The sequence below is a fragment of the Pan troglodytes genome, chromosome 6 (assembly GCF_028858775.2).
Source record: "Pan troglodytes isolate AG18354 chromosome 6, NHGRI_mPanTro3-v2.0_pri, whole genome shotgun sequence".
Taxonomy (NCBI): Eukaryota; Metazoa; Chordata; class Mammalia; order Primates; family Hominidae; genus Pan; species Pan troglodytes.
Window position 1 is genome coordinate 118908197 of NC_072404.2, and position 20063 is coordinate 118928259.

Below are 20063 nucleotides of genomic sequence, written 5' to 3' on the forward strand. Positions count from 1 at the left end.
TCTCTCTTTCTCTCTTAACCCCTTCCTCCACAACCCTCACAGTTCCTTTTCTCTTCTGGAAGAGGTGATTTTACATTAATTTTATCCCAGAAAAGTTAGAAATTAAACATATCCATAATATATGTTGCATCTCATTCACAATATGCTTTGATTTTATAGGTCCAATTCTTTTCTAAAAGTCTTCTGGCTAGTCCCAGCATTTCCAGGGAAGCTGAACAGGTGCAGCTGGAGGCTTGGAGCCACTATGGAAGCAGCACAGTTGATGCCTCAGAGGATCCAGAGAAAAGACCAAATAACTATAATTCAGCCTTCACCCATATTGTGTCTTTTTGATTTTGTCTGAGTATATATGCCGCACAACAAGCAGCTTATCTCTGGGATTCAAATAGTGACTGCAATTCCATTATCTGTTTTTTTTACTGTGAGGGATTTGGAGCCACATTTAGTCCTACACCACAGATACAGGACTCAAGAGTCAAAGTGCACAGAAATTTGAATTCCAATAAGAATACTCTGAGCCAGTTTATTCTGGGGTACATACTTCATTTTATGCTAGAACTCTGCAATCCTGATGAAAGAGGGCTTGCATTGCTCGACTAACTAACTCACCTGTCTCTCCTGCAGTGTTAGAAACTACTTCTGTATGTACACGTTACAGTTTCTAGGAACTCCATTTTTGCAAGACAGATAGGAGCCAGAAAATTTGTTCCTTCAATTGTATATCGCTAATTAAACATAAAATCAAATCAGCATTTTAGGTACTTGAATAACTAGTCTGTGCTTACTTTTATTCATATGGAAGCAGTGTTTAAATTATTCTCTGATTGTAAACTCACTTATGTAAACCATTATACAGGAAAAAATGAGTAATGAAGCAAAGTTCTGAAGCAGATCTATGTAAGCAAATTTCAATAACCTTCTTAAGAGAATATGACACTTAGTAGTGGTGAGGGACATTTTAAGCTTTTTCTATTTACAAGTTTTTTTTAAACGAGGGTGTTTCAAAGTAAATATTTGCTGTTACATTATGCCACATGATATACTAATAAATGAATTAGTGAAATTAACCTAAATATCCAGTATTATTATTGAGTATATAGCTACTAAGATTTTATATTCAAAGATATCTAAGGACATGAGGAAATAAGGATTTATTTCTAAACAAAAAAGAAGCTATGAAATATATATAATTTAAGACTATAGTTTACTGAGAATGAACAAAAAACCAAACACCGCATATTCTCACTCATAGGTGGGAATTGAACAATGAGATCACATGGACACAGGAAGGGGAATATCATACTCTGGGGACTGTGGTGGGGAGGGGGGAGGGGGGAGGGATAGCATTAGGAGATATACCTAATGCTGGATGACGAGTTGGTGGGTGCAGCGCACCAGCATGGCACATGTACACATATGTAACTAACCTGCACAATGTGCACATGTACCCTAAAACTTAAAGTATAAAAAAAAAAAAAGACTATAATTTTGTTAAAAATATGTTTATGTAAATGCGCTAAAAAAAGTTCTTTAAGAATATATGCCAAAATATTGACCATGGTTATCCCCTGAGTGATTTTTATTTTCATCCTTAGGATTTTCTGTATTTTCTGTTTCACATTTTGAACATGTATACTTTTACAAGAAAATATTAACTAAAATTAAAAATTTTTAAACTCCTCAAGTTTCAATTTTTTTTTCCCAGGACATGCTATTCTTCTAGAAGATTCTTATCAGTCTTATTATTGTAAAAATGAACCAGACTGTCTTTTCCATGCAAGTTGCTAGGGGCTGAGCTGGGTCTGACAGAGTTCCACTGTCTGAATCAATACTGGCATAATGGTATATCAATCTTTACCGTTTAGATACATGATAGTATGGGATATATAATGAATATCACTGCTTTATCTGAAGATACCATGTTTCATGTAGTATAACAAATATGTGGCATGGCAAAGATACATACTTAATATAAGACACCACTTTTTATAAAGATGACCAGAATAGTGTCATGAAATGAAAACAAGACATTAAAAATGAGAGGAGGATAGGCCGGGCATGGTGGCTCACGCCTGTAATCTCAGCACACTGGGAGGCCAAGGTGGGTAGATCACCTGAGGTTGGGGGTTCAAGACCAGCCTGGCCAACATGGTGAAACCCCATCTCTACTAAAATTACAAAATTAGCTGGGCATGGTGGCACATGCTTGTAATCCCAGCTACTCTGGAGGCTGAGGCAGGAGAATTGCTTGCACCTGGGAGGCGGAGGTTGCAGTGAGCTGGGATTGTGCCATTGTACTCCAGCCTAGGCAACAAGAATGAAACTGTCTTAAAAAAAAGAGAGGAGTACAAAGAGGTCCTTCCTGCTTCACCAATATCATTGAATACCCCTATAGGGAATGAAGGGTAACAAGCAAGACCTGGGACATGACCTAAGACATGAAATGCCATTACAAATGTGTCTGCCCTGTAGCAAAACAAGATATTTGTCTTCAGATACTAAAACAAATGACTGGGAAATGTCATTTGTTGGATAGAAGATTTGGGTAGAAATCTTTGGCTTTCTACCCAAAATAGAAAACAGGAAACACTGAAAATTTTCTAAGAAAAGAAAATCCTGTTAATAAAATTATAGATTGCTATATATAAAAACACACTAGCTGGCTTGAATGAAAGAAAAGATTTGGTTAAAATGCCAACTAGGAAGGCTGAGAGGAACAAAAGGATGACACCCTTTTCAGTGTTTCTACACCACTGGAACATCTGAAAAGGTTCCATATTTTGCTCTTTTGAAAAGACCCAAATCCAAACCACTGCATTTCCACTGGGCTTTTTATTTAGCGCTGTGCATAATTTACCTGAAGTTTTGTCTTCCATAAACATGTCAAAGGCGATCCTCCCGACAGGGCCGGCATCTGCAGGGGAGCGCTCGTGCTGGGGTACTGGGGCGCTGCTGAAGGTGTCCAGCATAACGGTCCTTTGGTCAGCAGAGCCTGAGATGAGGACATTGTCAATGGCCCAGTCGTTCTGATCCAGGCCGTCATGTCTTGGCTGCCACCAGCGGAAGCGAGTGGCAATCTCTTTAGCATCAGGAGGGAGAAGGATATTCACAAATCTATAGGAAAATGATGGGGAAGGGTGTGGGGAAGAACCCTTGTCAAATATCTTCTGTGAGTAAAAGATTTACAACCAGCCATAAGATACTGTATGTCACATGGTGGGTGAGGGAAGGACATAAGCTAAAATAATTTTCAAAAACCACGATTAACTGGCTTAATTTTATGAAGTCTCAGTAGTCACTAAATTGGGGGAAATAGAATGTGAACAGATTCAAGTATCCCAGAACTCCCAATTGGTTCTGTCTCTGGGCAGGCTTTAGAGGGACTGCACAGTTTTTTGCATACCTGGTGGGTATCTGTAGGCCTAGAGTATATGCACTTTGGTAGACATAAGCCAATGCTGACTTTTTTCTGTCACCTAGTGCTTGGCTTCTTCTGCTTCCTTCCCTGGCACCTTGTTTTCACTCTGTTTCCATGAGTGCTGGCAAGTGACTTGGGGTATGGACACTGGATTGTGGGAGGACATTTGAGTTCTCAGCCTGAGGGTACCAGGTCCGTTATCAGTTGTCTATGGTGCAGACACTGACTTTGTTTATATGCTTTGTTGAAAATATTTAAAATTGTATATATTCATAGAAAATGTCATGTGAGAACCATGGGCTAGCAAGCCCAGCATGCTATCTATCCCTGTCTCACTCACCAGGGACAGACATGGAAAAATGTGGCTCCATGCTCCAACAGAAAACTGAATTAGCTAGAAATAAGGTCTAAAATGTCCTTTAATCACAATTATACATGAAAACCCAGGAACATATCAACCTCTTGAATTTATATTCATAACTCATAAAATCTGTTGGGGAAGATAATGTCCTTAGATTTACCATCCTCCTCACAAAGTATCTTTTTTTTTTTTTTTTGAGACAGAGATCTCACTCTGTTGCCCACGCTGGAGTACAGTGGTACAATCTCGGCTCACTGCAACCTCTGCCTCCTGGGTGCAAGCAATTCTCCTGCCTCAGCCTCCCGAGTAGCTGGGATTACAGGCGCGCATGCCAACATGCCTGGATAATTTTTGTATTTTTAGTAGAGACAGGGTTTCACCATGTTGGCCAGGTTGGTTTCGAACTCCTGACCTCGGGTGATCCACCCACCTCAGCCTCCCAAAGTGCTGGATTACAGGCATGAGCCACCATGCCCAGCCAGTATCATCTTATTTTTTTAATCTATGCTAATCTACCTCCCTTTAACCTCAAGGGATGCCTCTTCGTGTTTGCAGAACTCCAAGGCAAGACAACCAGTCCAAGTTTATCCCATGAAGCCCTTGAAACTGAGGGCTTCAGTGACAGTTTTAGTTCTTGTCTTTCACATTAAATAGATTTCATTATATTAATTTTGTTTATACAGTATCTCCATGTTGATTTTATTTTTCCTTCCTTTTTTTTTCTGTCTTCCTTGAGGTAGAGTGGCCAGAATAGTAGGTAGTATTCCAGATGGAGGCCAACCAAGATTCATTCACAGGTAGGATGCTTTTAGTTGGATTTATACAACTTGAATTTTAAATACTTTTTTCTATTATGCCATCATTCTGTGCGCCCTTTGGGCCATGATAGCTTAATGGATCTTAGTCTTAGGGAAGAACAGTGTAGTCTAGAAAGTATCAATCTTAGACCCTCACCTGTGCAGGTACTGGCAGCTGGGAGACATCACCCTTTAGGCAGAGTCTTTTCCGAAGTCTATTTCCTCATTTATGTCAATTTTGAAGCTCATCTGTCTTCCCTGCACCTTTTTTTTTGGTATGCTTATCTTGTGAGATGTTCCTAAAATTTACCTCTATTGGTTTGGCATGTTTACATACTATCCGAAATCTGTCAGTTTCTGGAGGGACACACAGTCGCACTTCTTCACACAGAGCAATGATCTTTTATCTCTATTTTTTCTTTCCTAATTCTAAATTAGTTTTTATTTTCTCTGATAAGTCTTTGACCACATTTTAAACATCTCTGGAATGGAAATTTACCTAAGGCTACTTGAAAGTCTAAATAAATTATAACCACTTTTCCTACCTCAGTCAATTTGATTCCCCTTCAGAGAACTAAAGTAGATTAGACAGTTATGCTTTTACCCTACAGAAACATAACTCTCTTTTCCTTGCACTAACGTTATGCTGCTTAAGTGTTCAGGAACTCATACTTGAGGTCTTTATAAATTCCTCCATCAAGACCAAGGAAACAGTTTACTTGGCTTGTCTGTTATCTCCTACTAATAGTTGAGCACAGGGTACTCTGTACCACTTAGCTTCTAGTTGGATTCCTTTATTGGTGTCCAACTTTAATGCAAGTGGAAGATTTAAAAGTTTTGCTTGTGGCAAAAACTGCTGGTATTTCCTCAATGGCCATTCTCCCTTTCTTCCTTCCTAATAGGAGCCTTTTCATCCAAGTGACTGGTCGCCCAGAATAAAGACAGCATGTCCAGCCTTCCTTGCATCTGGGTGTGGCTATGTGGCTAAACTCAATAGCTAATGGAATATGAAAGGAAGTATGTGCAGCTGTTAGGAAATGTCCTTGAAGAGAGAGCACACCCTTCTCGCCCCAACCTCCTTCCTATGGACTGTAAAGTTGGGGAGCTAGTGGCCCTTTTGGACCATGAGATGGAAGTCACATGCTGAGTGGGGCAGAACAACAAGACAGGAGGAACCTGGGTCACTGGTGCTTGCGGAGCCACTACAGTAGTCCTGGAGTACTTTTTTTTGGGATGTAATTTACATAGGAGAGAGAGAAAAATTAAGTAATTTTGTGTTTCCTGCCATTGACAGCTGAACCTATTCTTAACTGATATATTGAATTTAAATGATCATTTATAAGATTCTTTTTATTTTACTCAAATTTTAGCCTGTATCTGGCTTGCATGCATTAAAGGATTATCTATGTTTCCTTTTTTTTTTTTTTTTAAAGATGGGGTCTTACTCTGTCACCCAGGCTAGAGCGTAGTGCCACAATCATAGCTTACTGCAGCCTCAAACTCCTGAGCTCAAGCAATCCTCTTGCCTCAGCCTCCTGAGTAGCTGGGACTACAGGCACATGCCACCACACCCAGGTAATTTAAGTTTTTTTTTTTTTTTTTTTTTTTTTGGTAAAATGTCTTGCTTTGCTGCCCAGGCTGGTCTTGAACTCCTGGCTTCAAGTGATCCTCCTGCCTTGGCTTCCCAAAGTGCTGGGATTACAGGTGTGAGCCACCATGCCCAGCATGTGTTTCCTGTCTGGGCTATATTTATTTCCTCTTCTCTTCAGCCTCCCCCTGGACCCTGCCTTTCTCTCTCTCTCATTCTTTCTGTCTTCTCTTTTCTTACCCTCTTCCTCCTCCTACTTTACTGAATATGCTATTTTCCTTCTTAACAACTCTTTGACATTTCTAATTGGTCATAATCATTGCTTTCGGCCCTTCAGTACTTTTTAAAAAATGACCCATACGTTGTGTTTATTCAAGGTTTTTAAATAAGGAGTTTAAAAATAATCTCTAGGCTTCTTAAGGATATTTACATTTTATTGTGTTTCTTTGCTTTCCAGTCCAAAATTCTCTAAAAACGGAGTGTACACTATATAAATAAATATTTATTTTTCTGTTTCCATTTTCCCAAAGCATTGCTGAAATTAATTATACTAGTTAATTTCTGTGGGTTTTTGCACTGGGTTTATTCACCGTTGGCATTGTGGTAGAATATTTCATCTTATTCTGGGATGTGAAAACTAGTTGTTCTTAAAATAAAAACCCAAACCAGCTATTTATCCAGCTCAGAAACCCTTCTTCATTTCAGTCTCAGAGGCATCCTCTAGTGAGGCATAAGTCTGAGGTCCCCCTCAGTCTCCCGTGACTGATTGCTGGTAGCAATCTCTGCTCGATGTACTCGTTATTAGATATCAAATCGAATACAAACCCGGGCTTACTGTACTGGTCATAGAAAATCTCCATGAGCAGGTTCCAGGTAATGCCTCCATTGACAGAATATTCCAAGAGAACACCTTGGTTACGGTTGTTTGGTGTAATCAGGCACCCATACATGAAGTAAAATTGGATGAACTCAGCATTAGTGAGGTTTAGATCCACAGTGACTAACAATCGACTACAACCCTAAGAAAAAGAAGTAAAATAAAAAAAGTGATAAGGAATCTCGATTGCAGATTATAGATTTTCTATGGATTTTTTTTTTTTTTTGAGACAGGGTCTTGCTCTGTCACCTAGGCTGGAGTGCAGTGGCACCATCACAGCTCACTGCAGCCTTGACCTCCTGGGTTCAAGTGATCCTCCCACCTCAGCCTCCCAAGTGGCTGGGACTACAGGTACATGCCTCCATGTCTAGCTAATTTTTTGTAGAGACAGGGTTTTGTTATGTTGTCCAGGCTGGTCTTAACTCCTGGGCTCAAATGATCTGCCTGCCTCGGCCTCCCAAAGTGCTGGTATTTCCATTCTTTTAATATTTATTTTGTGATACCAGCCACATAGTATTGTAACACTGATTTTCTTACCCTCTTTCTTACTATGCTAGCTCTTAGTATTTTGCCTAGTACACAGTAGGTACCCAGCACATGTTTGCTGAACTTTGAAATTTCAGCATTCAAGACTTATTTACAGAGAACAATGTATTCCAAGATAATTTTCTCTTTTCTTTTTTCTTTTTTTTAATATGAATGTTTATTTGGGCCAAGGTTGAGTATCGCAGCCCAGGACACATTTCCAAGTTGCCTTGGCTGTTTTTTTTTCATAAGCAAGATGAGAGCTGGAACTAATATAACTGTCCTTTATTTTTATTAAACTATCTCCAGTTATTTTCAGACACTATTAGATTTTTAAAAATGAATCAACCACTAAGAAAAGAGCATATTGAGATGACTATTTTATTATGATTATTATTATTTAATTTTTTGAGACAGTCTGGCTGGAGTGCAGTGGTGCAATCTCGGCTCACTGCAACCTCCATCTCCTGGGTTCAAGTGATTCTCTTGCCTCAGCCTCCCGAGTAGCTGGGACCACAGTTGTGTGCTACCACACCCGGCTAATTTTTGTATTTTTAATGGCAATGGGGTTTCACCATGTTGGCCAGGCTGGTCTTGAACTCCTGACCTCAGGTGATCTGCCCACCTCGGCCTCCCAAAGTGCTGGGATGACAGGCGTGAGCCACCGCGCCTGTAAATAGATGACTATTTTAATATGAAATTTAAAAATAGCTACATCTGGAAATTTTATAATTATACAGATAATCTCTAATTATTGTAATGTTTTAAATTCACACTTTAGCAGAATTTAATGGCATCTGTATTAATTTCTTAATGTTGATATATGGATTTTTTTTAGTTGAACATATGTGAAAAACTCACTTTTAGTTCTAAGTGAGGAAAAGTATCCTGAACACTGCAGTCTTTCTCAGTGTTGATGATTATAAAAAGCCTATATGCTATATGTCTTCTTGTTACTCGAGCTAAAATGTTGAATATAAATAATACACTTCATTGGCACAAATGTAAACTCTAAGGTAGGGCATGCTAAGGAAATAAAGAGCTGGCAGTAAATTTGTTATTTTAAAACATTAATTTGTCTATCTAATCACGGTATACAAGAAATTGTATTTTAAACAGAGTCGCCTTTGGCAGAAAAGTAGAGTGACTATAAAATTTCCTAAAGAAAGTTTCCAAGCTTGCTGCTGTCACTCACAAGATAATATGCTACACATACAAATATCTAGTAATTTCTAATAATTATTCTTTCCTGGACAACCTATAAAAATAATTCATTGTTGTTAATAAATTCAGGAACCATTGCAGCTCATTTTCCAGATTTTTGGCTCCTTAAATCCAAAATCTGTTGCAAGCTCAGGAGTTGTCAATTAGAAGGGCTCCATGCAGATGGAAGACTGCACAAGTGCTCTTTTCCAAGATGAACATTCACTTACATTCTTTTGTAATATGTACTTAAATATGACCTGTGCTGACACTACCCTGAATAATTAAATAGTCTCAACTGATTTGTGGTAGAAAAATCCTGGGAATGATTAATATTTTCTGATTCCTTAGTATAAAGCATAGCATAAAGTTATACTATATTTATTTTCTAATTACTTGGTATAAAGTATAGTATAAAGTTATCTTTATAGCATAAAGATTTGTATAAAGTTGCAAGTTCAGATCAGGGTTGTACATTTAGGGTAACTAACTCTGCATCTTGATTTGCCCATTAAACTTCAGAAGAGAGTCAACTATTTGGAAGGAACTTAAGAGGAGCAGAAATGAGTAACCAGCAGCCAAACACTCACCCCACTGAAATGGAGAGCCATTCCCGACGCCACGGCTCCACACACTGTACTCAATTTCCCTCCGTTCACAGTCAGCCAGTTCTGACTGGATGGAGCTCGATTGAAGTTGTCTTTGAGTTGGGTTGGAAGAGAGGTCTCGGGGTCATCACAGTACAGGCCACCCCACTGTTCATCACAGCTGGGTGCAGAGCAAGAGAGAGGAAAAGTCAACATCAGACAAAGCCCCTGCAAGCTTGTTCTCAAATTAGTGAAGACTACTCTTTTCCTAGTCCAAGATGATGAAAAGTTACTGATTTTCAGAGAGCTTGCCAGAATACACCTGCTCTCCTTAACTGTACTTTAGGTTACAAATAATCTATGAATTAACTAACTCTAACATTTCCTAAGGTAGTGATTCAGGGTTATAGGTGGAGAGAAAGAAGCAACTTCAAAGAATCTACTAAAGGCCCATCTCATATCACACAGCTCTGAAGGGCTGATAAACAATGGGAGCTGCCAAAGTAAACTGGTGGGTCCTAATAATTTACAAAATTAGTCTTTTTAACAGAGGCTTTGAGCCACTTAGGAATCCAAGGGGCCATGGTGCTAACAGCAGAAGATACTTTGGGCAATAACTGTCACTTCTTACCAAAAGACTGACTTCCCTGTTTAGGGTGGAAGGGCATATGAATATAGGACTGGGAGGCTCAGGGATCTCAAGGGTCGTCCTGGGTATGGGCTAAAATCATTAGCCAAAAAAAGACTTCCCAGGTGTATGGGGAAAGCATCTTCATTCATACTTCCCCATTAAACAGCATAATCTCACACAGACACACAGACACACACACACACACAGACACACACACACACAGACACACACACACACACACCCCCACACCTTCATTTAAATTATTCCAAGTATACTGAGGTTCTCTAAGAGTAATACAATAGGCCTGTGCATCAAATACCTCTGGTAAATTGACCAGACATCTACATACTTTCTTAGGCAAACAACATAGCAATATAAATTAAACAATGACAAGTGCATATCCTTACATATATTCAGACCTAAGTGAGAAAAATACTCATGATGTATTAGTTTTGGTCAGAACTTACTCAACTCCTGAACCTTTTCTAATGTTATTTTCAAGGCTCGAGTGTATCACAGAAACACAGAAGGAAATAAAATATAGTTAATTATAATTCATCTGTCTCCTGACAAGATAGCTATTGTTCAGTTCCTAATCTCTAAGCAAGAATGAAGATACAGTATCCATCAACTTCACAGTTAGCTCAAGATCATATTTCAGAAAAAAATGTATAACTTAAGGAAGCATGGGAGTGATTCAAAAACCAGTTACAGAAAAATCTCCTAGATGGAATGTGAATCAGGAGCTTTCAACAGAAGGAAGAAAAAAACCGACTTACACGCAGTTTCCCTGGATGCATCTCCCATGGCCACTGCACATGTCTATGCAGCCATCCCCGATATAGACATTATCTATTGCCCATGTCTGCTGCTTGTCAAAAGGAGCTGGTTGATGCCAACGGAAACGAGTGGCTTGGGACCTTTGAAGAAGATGAGAATTTTAATGAAGGATGCTGTGGAAAAGAAAATGTGTTCCAGTATGTTTGAACAAGTGCATGGAGAAGTGTAACACAAAAGCATGTACATTCCTACTTCTTTTCTGAAAAGAACATTCATTATTACAATATTCTTCTTTTCTTTTTTTGAGATGGAGTCTTGCTCTGTCACCCGGGCTGGAACGCAGTGGCACCATCTCAGCTCACTGCAGCCTCCACTTCCTGGGTTCAGGCAATTCTGATGCCTCAGCCTCCCGAGTAGCTGGGATTATAGGCGTGCACTACAACACCCAGTTAATTTTTGTATTTTAGTGGAGACAGAGTTTCACCATGTTGGCCAGGCTGGTCTTGAACTCCTGACTTAAAGTGATCCTCCCACCTCAGCCTCCCAAAGTGTGGGGATTACAGGCATGAGCCACTGTGCCTGGCTGGTCATTATTACAATATTCTACAGAAAACATTGTTTATAGTCAAACCAAACCAACCAAACTGTGATAGTTTGATCATACAATTTGGCCCAGTGATCTTCCTGAGCCTTGTAAAAAACAGACAGTCAGAAACAAAAACGAATCCTAAAAGTGGAAGCCTCAGGGGAGCTGTGAGCCTTGGATTTCATGTGGGAAGTACCATGGAATGACACCAGAGCTGCTGCTAACTTGTAAGTGCAAAATCAGAAAAGATGACTATCTCCGAGCAGCCGCAACCCCTCTGCATTTGGCTTGGGAACAGAACATGGGCTGGATTTCAGCTTCCCACTTGCTCCCTAATTGGACAGAGAAAATTGTACAGAGAAAAAAAAGAGAGAGCATAATAAATGAGACCAGACTTATTTTACATTGATATAAAAGTGATATAAGTAAAGCTAAAACAGAGGTTCTCCCATTCCAGAAGCAGAAATATATTTGCTCATTCACGGAGTTCTGGAGAGTGTCTTGCTCAAAAATACAACACACGTGTTTTCAGAAGCACTAGATGGCAGTAAAATCCAAGCAATGCCTGAGGCTCAAGTGCATTGAACATGAAAAGACTTTTAGAGGAAACCATTTGTGTTTATTGATCCATATATGTTCTGTCATTAAGAGACCGTTAATCATTTGACTCAGGAATATCTGTTTAAGGCAGGACAAAAGACCAAACAACAGGAAGGAGTTTGCATTTTCCAAATGAAAATATTTCTATAAAGTTTAGAAAATGGAGAAGAAACAGACTAGAACTAAAATCTTCACCTGAAATGAAGAGGTCAGTCCAATACATGTCTGTTGAGCGTCTATGTACAAACTGGTTTCTCCATAATTTTGCTTGCTCCCCAGCTTTGGCATGTTCCCCCAGCAGAGTGATCTCTGCCTAATAAACTCCTGTCACTTTCTACTGCATTTTACCGAAACCCCTAGTCCCCTCCTTGGCCCACAAGGTCCTGCCTGAGATCCGCCTGAACCTGGGCCTCTGCTTCCCTCCCTCATCATGGTCACTCGCCTCTGGAGCACTGTTTCTCCCCTCAGGCGCCAAAGCACACCAAACTCATTCCCACCTTTCTGCCTACATATTCTCTTTCTCTGTCTCTGTCTCTCTCTCTCTCTCTCTCCTCTTCCTCTCCCTCCCTTCCTCTCTCTCTTTCTGCCTGGTTAACCTCTGTGTGTCCTTCAGGTCTCAGAGGAAATGTCAGGTCCTCACAGAGAATTTTTCTTCCTGATCCCTTTTAAAATGATGTTACTTCCATGCTATTCTCTCTCATAGCAAACTATTGTTTTCCTCTTATAGTATTTGTCACAGTTATAGTTATACATTTATTTGCATACATATTTGATACATGTCTGTCTCTTCCTTGAATGGTAAGTTATAAGGAGGAGAGCAGGGTTGATTCCTTTTTGTTCAACATCGTAGACTTCATGGACAGCACCTAGAGCTTAGTGGGTGTTCTAAAGGTCCAGGAAGTTGGTATCCAGGGGCTTCCATTCTCACAGTAAGCAATGTGGAAATGCACTCACCCCTGTAAGCTGTGTAACTCAGCGGTTTTGCTGATAAATTATTTTTAATGACTAAATTTATCTAAATTTATTTATAGCTATGTCTGTTTATCTGCAGCAACAACTTATAATTAACATAGTGGAATACCATATTTCCATAGCACATAATTACTCGGAGTCAACATTTATATATTCATTCTGTTTTTTTTTTAGACTATAAGCTTCTGAAGGGCAGAGAATATCTCTGTATCCCTTAGGGAATATTGGTTTGTATCCTCAGTGCTTATAGATAGTAGGTAAGTAATGAACTTTCTTTGTTCCCCTAATATCTTATACATACTTCACCAAAGCCCTTGTCACCTTGTATTAAAAGTGCCTATTCATATGTAATTTCCTGTTATTTTCCTTATTTATCATTTTATTGTTGCTGGCACCTACAGATGGAGCTTCATAAACATTTGCTGAAAGACTATTAAGTTGGTAGCAATAAAGATGCCCAGGAAGATCAAAACACCCTACAAGAGATGTCCTGTAGGGTAGATGGGCAGGGCCTGGTGTCAGCTGTGGAGGGGTGGTAATCTGATGGCTGTTGAAGGGGGCAGACAGCTTCCTGGCAGCCGAGAGGTGGCATGGGTTGCCTAGCAGGTGGTTGCTTTCTGAGCATTGGCTGTGTTTAATCACAATGTGGGCAACCACTTAGAGAAAATGTATGGAAGATTTAAGAGCCAGATGCATTGTTGGAGTTGACAGCATTTATGGGGACTTCCAATGCTGACATTTTCAATTTGTGCAACTCTCTGGCATTTCAAAGAAGAGGAAACAGTAAGAAACTACATGAAAAATGTACTAACATGGGAGTTGGCCCCTCAGGAGCAAAGATAAGTGAGGGCTTTCATTTGTACTCTGGCACTAGTAGGTTCTATGTCCACGGTGGGTAACTAAACATGTATAATAAGGGAGTTAAATGAGATGATTTTTAAGGCCCCTTCTTAGATGTGATGATTTCATATTCTTAGGAATAACTACACCTAGTAATTATGTACCCATCAAACAAGGATACACATACTATCCAATATTAATTTGTAAGAAGAGGAAACATTTTCACTAAGAACTGGAATATAAGTTAAAAATGAGAGTTTGGAAGTTGAATTGCCAGGACTTCTTATTCCCAGCCCTGTCAGAGCTCCACTGTGTGAAGGGGCCACATCACTTATGTTTATGTGCTGATGCTTCCCTGTCAGTAAACCAGGAAGATGCTACTTTCCGCCTCACAAGGGTGTTGTGAAAATTAATTAGTTCTTGTTTACCAAGAACTACGAGTGTCTTGGTGGAGTTCCTCGGCAGGTGTTATCATTTATCTTTATAATGATGGCCACCATCAGCTGCTACTTCCTGGAGTTGGGGGGAAAATGGTCCCAGAGAAGATTTCTCATTTTTCCATATCCTTGAACTCTCTCCTCTTGGTTCTTTTGTGGAGTTATACCATTTCTTTCCCATCTACAGTATGTAGTAAGTGTTACATCAGTTTTGTTTAATAGATATCCATTGCTAAGTAGTTAAAATATTACTGTTAATAGTACGGTTCCCCTCACTGGTCTCCCAGGTATCTCTCCCTACACTACCTCCGCACCTTATAACATATTTCACTACACATTACAGAGTCTTCATTTTTGCTCTTTTCTTCAGAATGACTCTATCTACCTATGAAGTCCTCACTGTCATCATCATCATGAGAAAAAGCCCTTTGAAAGGAACATAATGTTTTAAACCTCTTCATCCTTCCCTGAAATATCTTTTACTTTGAAAGAGATACATAAAATATTTAAGCCTAGAAAATCTAGCCTAACAATGCCATTCTACCAAAGACGACGATGACGCCCAGTGACCTAAGTCTCACACTGATTCACTAACAAAACTGAGACAAGGCAAGGATCTCTTGGTTCATGATTACTTTGTATTCTCATTAAGCAAACCTTTCAAAACTCCACTGCAACCTCCACAAAATCTTCCTACCCTTATCATTACCTGTAAATATGAACAGTTGTTAAGCTATGGGAGGCTGTATGTGTTGCAGCTATATGTGTCTTGACTTCTGTGTCAGCTTCAGAGCTGAAGCCCCTGGCCCTCTGTGTTTGAGCAACAGACTCTGTGATGTCAGCCCATTTCAAAATGTGTGTCTATTTGCCTTGCAAGCCAAGACCCTTCCTTTATGTTTTGCATAAAATTTCCTCCACTAGCCTATTTCTTTGTATTAGCCTATCTTCTTTGACAAAGTTGGAGAATATTCCAAAGAAGATATATAAATGGCCAATAAGCACAGGATAAGAAGCCCAACATCATCAGCCTTTAGGGAAATGTCAGTGAGAACCACAATGAGATACAACCTCACACCCATGAAGATGGCAACAGTCAAAAAGACAATAACAAGTGCTGGTAAGGATATGGGGAAATTAGAATCCTCTACATTGCTGGTGGGAATGTAAAAGAGTACAGCTGTTGTGGGTAAAAGGTTGTCAGTTTCTCAAAATGTTGAACATAATTACCAGGAATTCCAGTCCTAGGTATATAGCCAAGAAAAGTGAAAACATACATCCACATAAAACTTGCACAGGAATGTCCACCGCAGCATAAAAGGTGGAAGGAACCCAAGAACCTATCAAATGATGAACAGATAAATAAAATGTGGTATATCCATAAAACGGAATATTAATCAGCTGTAAGGCGGAATGAGGAGCTGATACATTCCACAATATATCACACTACACTTTGATGCTAAGTGAAGGAAGCCAATTGTAAAACAAACACACATTTTATAATTCCATTTCTATGAACTCTCCAGAACAGGCAAATACAGAACGTAGCTTAGTGGTTACCTAGGGCTGGGGTGAGGGGTGGGGAGTGACTGCTCATAAGTATAGGATTTCTTTTAGGGGGCACAAAATATTCTAAAATTACACTGTGGTGATGGTTTCAACAACCCTGTGGGTTTTTTTTTTTATTTAGTAATGACTAAAAAACATTGAATTGTACACTTTATTTTATTTTTTTGAGACAGGGTCTCATCTTGCTCTGTCATGCAGGCTGCAGTGCAATGGCATGATCTCAGCTCACTGCAATCTCTGCCTCCCAGGTTCAAGTGATTCTTATGCCTCAGCCTCCCAAGTAACTGGGATTACAGGCATGCACCACCGCGCCCGGCTAATTTTTGTATTTTTAGTAGAGACGGGGTTTCACCATGTTGGCCAGGCTGGTCTTGAACTCATGACTTGAGGTGATCCGCCTGCCTCGACCTCCCAAAGTGTTGAGATTACAGACATGAGCCACTGCACCCAGCCAATAAGCTTTTTTAAAGTAAAGAATATGGCCGGGCATGGTGGCTCACGCCTGTATTCCCAGCACTTTGGGAGGCCGAGGCGGGTGGATCACGAGGTCCAGAGATCAAGACCATCCTGGCCAACATGGTGAAACCCCGTCTCTACTAAAAATACAAAAATTAGCTGGGCATCATAGTGTGCACCTGCAGTCCCAACTACTGGGGAGGCTGAGGCAGGAGAATCGCTTGAACCTGAGAGGCGGAGGTTGCAGTGAGCCGAGATCGCACCACTGCACTCCAGCCTGACAACAGAGTGAGACTCCACCTCTAAAAAAAAAAAAGTCCCCTCTAAATTTGTTTACCTGAAAGTGTTATAGCCTCCCATCCCCATCTCTTTCCCCCATTCCTTTCACAATGTTGCCATTTTTGTGCACAGCACCTTTCCTTAGAACTTCCTGCAGACATTAAGTAGCTTCCACGGTGTGGCTAAAACCACCTGGGCTTCCAAAGTGTAGTTAATCTTTAAAGAAGGTGGTTTCAGTTAGGTCATTAGGGCTAGTAGAAGGGAATAGATAATCTTCAAACTGTGACTTAAAATAGCCAAGTCGCACTTGAGCCTTTCAGTGGCCACTCCCCTCCTCCCCTTCTCGGTGGATTTGGGTTACCTGCCCTTCCACTGACTCACCCTGGGTCTAAGGTGATATTCAAGAACCCATGCTATTTGAGCCACCTCTTACTTTTAGGTCTGGGGTTAGTAAGGAGGAGGAGGCAGATTCAGAGCAGGGGCTATGAAACTGATGTTGGCATCTTCCTCTCTTCCTTTTCAGTCTCTCTCAATAACTCCTGACATTCCTGCCTTCCTATTTCTCCTCGGACCATCTCTCTTAGGCAAGCAATAAAGAGGCAGTACTAATACAGTGGTTAAGCCCATGGGCTCTGGTGCCAGACAAACTGTATTTATTTCCAGTATCTTACTGAAACTGTTCGTTCGAAGGTCACTCATTCTCTCAAATTGAAAAATCCAGTAAAGTTTTTTGTGAAACTTTTAAATTCATTACTCTCTATAGTTTATGTCATTGAAGGCCATCTTTTCCTGCTTGTTAATCTCCTCTCACCTGGCTTCTGGATACCATGTTATTCTGAATCTTCTCTCTGCCTGAATCCTCTCAGTCCCCTTGCTGGCCATTTCTGCTCCTTCTGCTATTAAATTTAGGAGTCTTCTCTCTCCCTCTCTTTTTAAACACTCTCTTATGGAGGCAGGTACAGTTTTACAGCATTGCCTATTACTCTATGTTCATGCCTCTGAAGTTCATTATCTTCTCTTGGGCTCAGATCTTCATGTCTCTGTCAAATGGACATTTCCATTTGTACCTCCAGCCATCACATGTAATCCAGCATCATTTGACTAAATTTGCCATATTGTCCCTCCTGGAATCAACTTTAGCTTGCTCCCCGCATCTTCTCACTATTTTACTAGGCTTCAAACTCTGGAGTCATCTCTTGATGTATGTAACGGAGAAGGAGAAATTAGTGACTGGGTTTTAATCAATTCTTTCTTTGAAATGCTCTGTCATATCTGCCTCATTCCCTCAGCTGTAGCCCAGACTTGTTATTTCACTTAGAAGTTATCGTCACAACACCTTTGCCTCCTCCTCTTATGTGAATCTGTCTGTTGTCCTGATTTTTCTCTTGGAAGAATATTCTCAGCTCAAAACCCACCACAGTTCATTTTGCCTACAAATCTAAACTCCTTTGCCTTGCTTCAATGCTTGCTATAAGTTAACCCAACTCTGTGAATCAGCATCTTGTCATAGCTTCCAGATATGAGCCCTCTGCTTGAATCGGCAACTCGTGTGCTTCCCCTCGGCCCATACCTATGTGTCCTTGCACTGTCCACATTGTTCCCCTGATTTAGTGTTCTTTCATTTACCCACCTAATTCCTAGCCATCCTTCAAGGCCAGGGCCCATCTCTTCCATGAAACACTAGAATTCTGGCTTTCAATATCATCTCCGATTTCTTGATACTGCAGCATTTCTAGCCCATTCCTCAATGAAGCACTAAATTATATAGAGCAGGTATTATTTTTCAGTGGTTTCTTGGGTATATGTCTAATTTTCCTTAAATAGATTGTAACCTCCTCCAGTGCAAGAATTTAAGACAGTGCCCTAGCCATTATCATGGGCTCACTCTCATTCAAGATTAAGCTGTGACTTAGGAAAACTTCTTAGTCTGAGGTTGAAGTCTGATAATAAACCTGTGTTATGGTTAACAAGTGTGATTATGTGGTTAACTCATAAAAGTAGAAATAATTTTCATTTTTAATAAATCTTGACAATGTTCTCAACACTTCCATGCACATTTATGAGATTTTCATATGGTGAAAAGGATCTCCATTTTTCAGATGAAGAGACTGAAGTTTAGAAACACAAAATAACTTGCTTAAAAGCTCATAGGGGTGAAAAGGCAGAGCCCTCCACTCCACTACAATGCTTTTTGTTCATTTATTTATAAATCATCTTCTTTCAGGAAGAGCTAACTTAACTAATGTGTATGGCAAGGAATAGAAACTATGAATCTATCTACTCCAATTATTTATGTTTTAACATAGCAATGTCTGGAGCAGAGTGTGATGTATCTTGTGTTTAGTTTCAGTGTTCCCTTCCTAGTTAGGAGCACCAGCATCCGTTCAGTTTTGCAACTCAAAGACCAGGGAGTCGTCTTCAGCCCTGCTCTTTCCCTCAAGCTCCCACGTCAATTTCATGACCCAGCTTGGTCAGTTTCATTGCCTCCCATGTCTCTTGACTTTCTCCACTTCTCCTCATGTCTACTGCCTGTACCATCGGCATTTCTTATTCTTCAAGAGCCTCTTTACATCTACTCTTATCCTCTCCTATTTGTTTTCTGGTTAGAATGGGCTTTTCTGTGGCTATTACAAAAGTAAAAAAAAAAAACAAAACAAAAACCCAACAGATGCTGGCGAAGTTGTGGAGAAAAAGGAATGCGTTTACCCTGTTGGTGGGAGTGTAAATCAGTTCAACCATTGTGGAAGACAGTGTGGCATTTCCTCAAAGACCTAGAAGCAGAAACGGCATTCGACCCAGCAATCCCATTATTGGGTATATACCCAAAGGAACATAAATCATTCTATTATTGATACACACATATGTTCATTGCAGCAGTATTCACAATAACAAAGACATGGAATCAACCTAATAGCCCATCAATGATAGACTGGATAAAGAAAATGTGGTACATATACACCATGGAATACTATGCAGCCATAAAAAGGAATGAGATCATGTCCTTTGCAGGGATGTGGATGGAGCTGGAAGCCATTAATTCCAGCAAACTAATGCAGGAACAGAAAACCAAATACCATATGTTCTCACTTATAAGTGGGAGCTGAACAATGAGAACACATGGACACACAAGGGGGGAACAACACACACTGGGGCTTGTTGGAAAGTGGGGAGTGGGAGGAGGGAAAGCATCAGGAAGAATAGCTAATGGATGCTGGGCTTAGTACCTAAGTGACTGGATGATCTGTGCAGCAAACCACCACGGCACATGTTTACCTATGTAACAAACCTACACATCCTGCACATGGAACCCTGAACTTAAAAGCTGGAAATGAAAAAAAAAGAAGCAGCTTTTCTGAATGCAAATCTGTTCATGTCTCCCTATTGCCAAACACTTTAACAGGCTTTTAAGTGTTCCTATAATGAACCTCCAAATCTTTAATACAACCTACAATACTCTTCATGGTCTGACACCATCTCATACCTCACCTTGCTCCTCTCTCTATCTGATCCATATATTCAGCATCTCAAATACACCTGCCCTCTCCTACAATTGGCTGCTA

The 20063-nt window shown here is 40.1% G+C and overlaps 1 protein-coding gene across 2 annotated transcripts in view; it reads right to left on the reverse strand.

Moving 5' to 3' along the window:
- The window catches only part of RELN (reelin), a 522571-nt gene that overhangs the window by 46597 nt on the left and 455911 nt on the right, over positions 1-20063 (reverse strand). For both annotated transcript variants that reach the window (XM_003318728.5, XM_054656222.2), the window contains exons 47-50: positions 10767-10907; positions 9360-9537; positions 6990-7183; positions 2858-3114 (exon numbers count right to left, since the gene is read on the reverse strand). In XM_003318728.5, coding sequence (XP_003318776.2) covers positions 2858-3114; positions 6990-7183; positions 9360-9537; positions 10767-10907 — 770 coding nt within the window. The remainder of the gene's footprint in view (positions 1-2857; positions 3115-6989; positions 7184-9359; positions 9538-10766; positions 10908-20063) is intronic.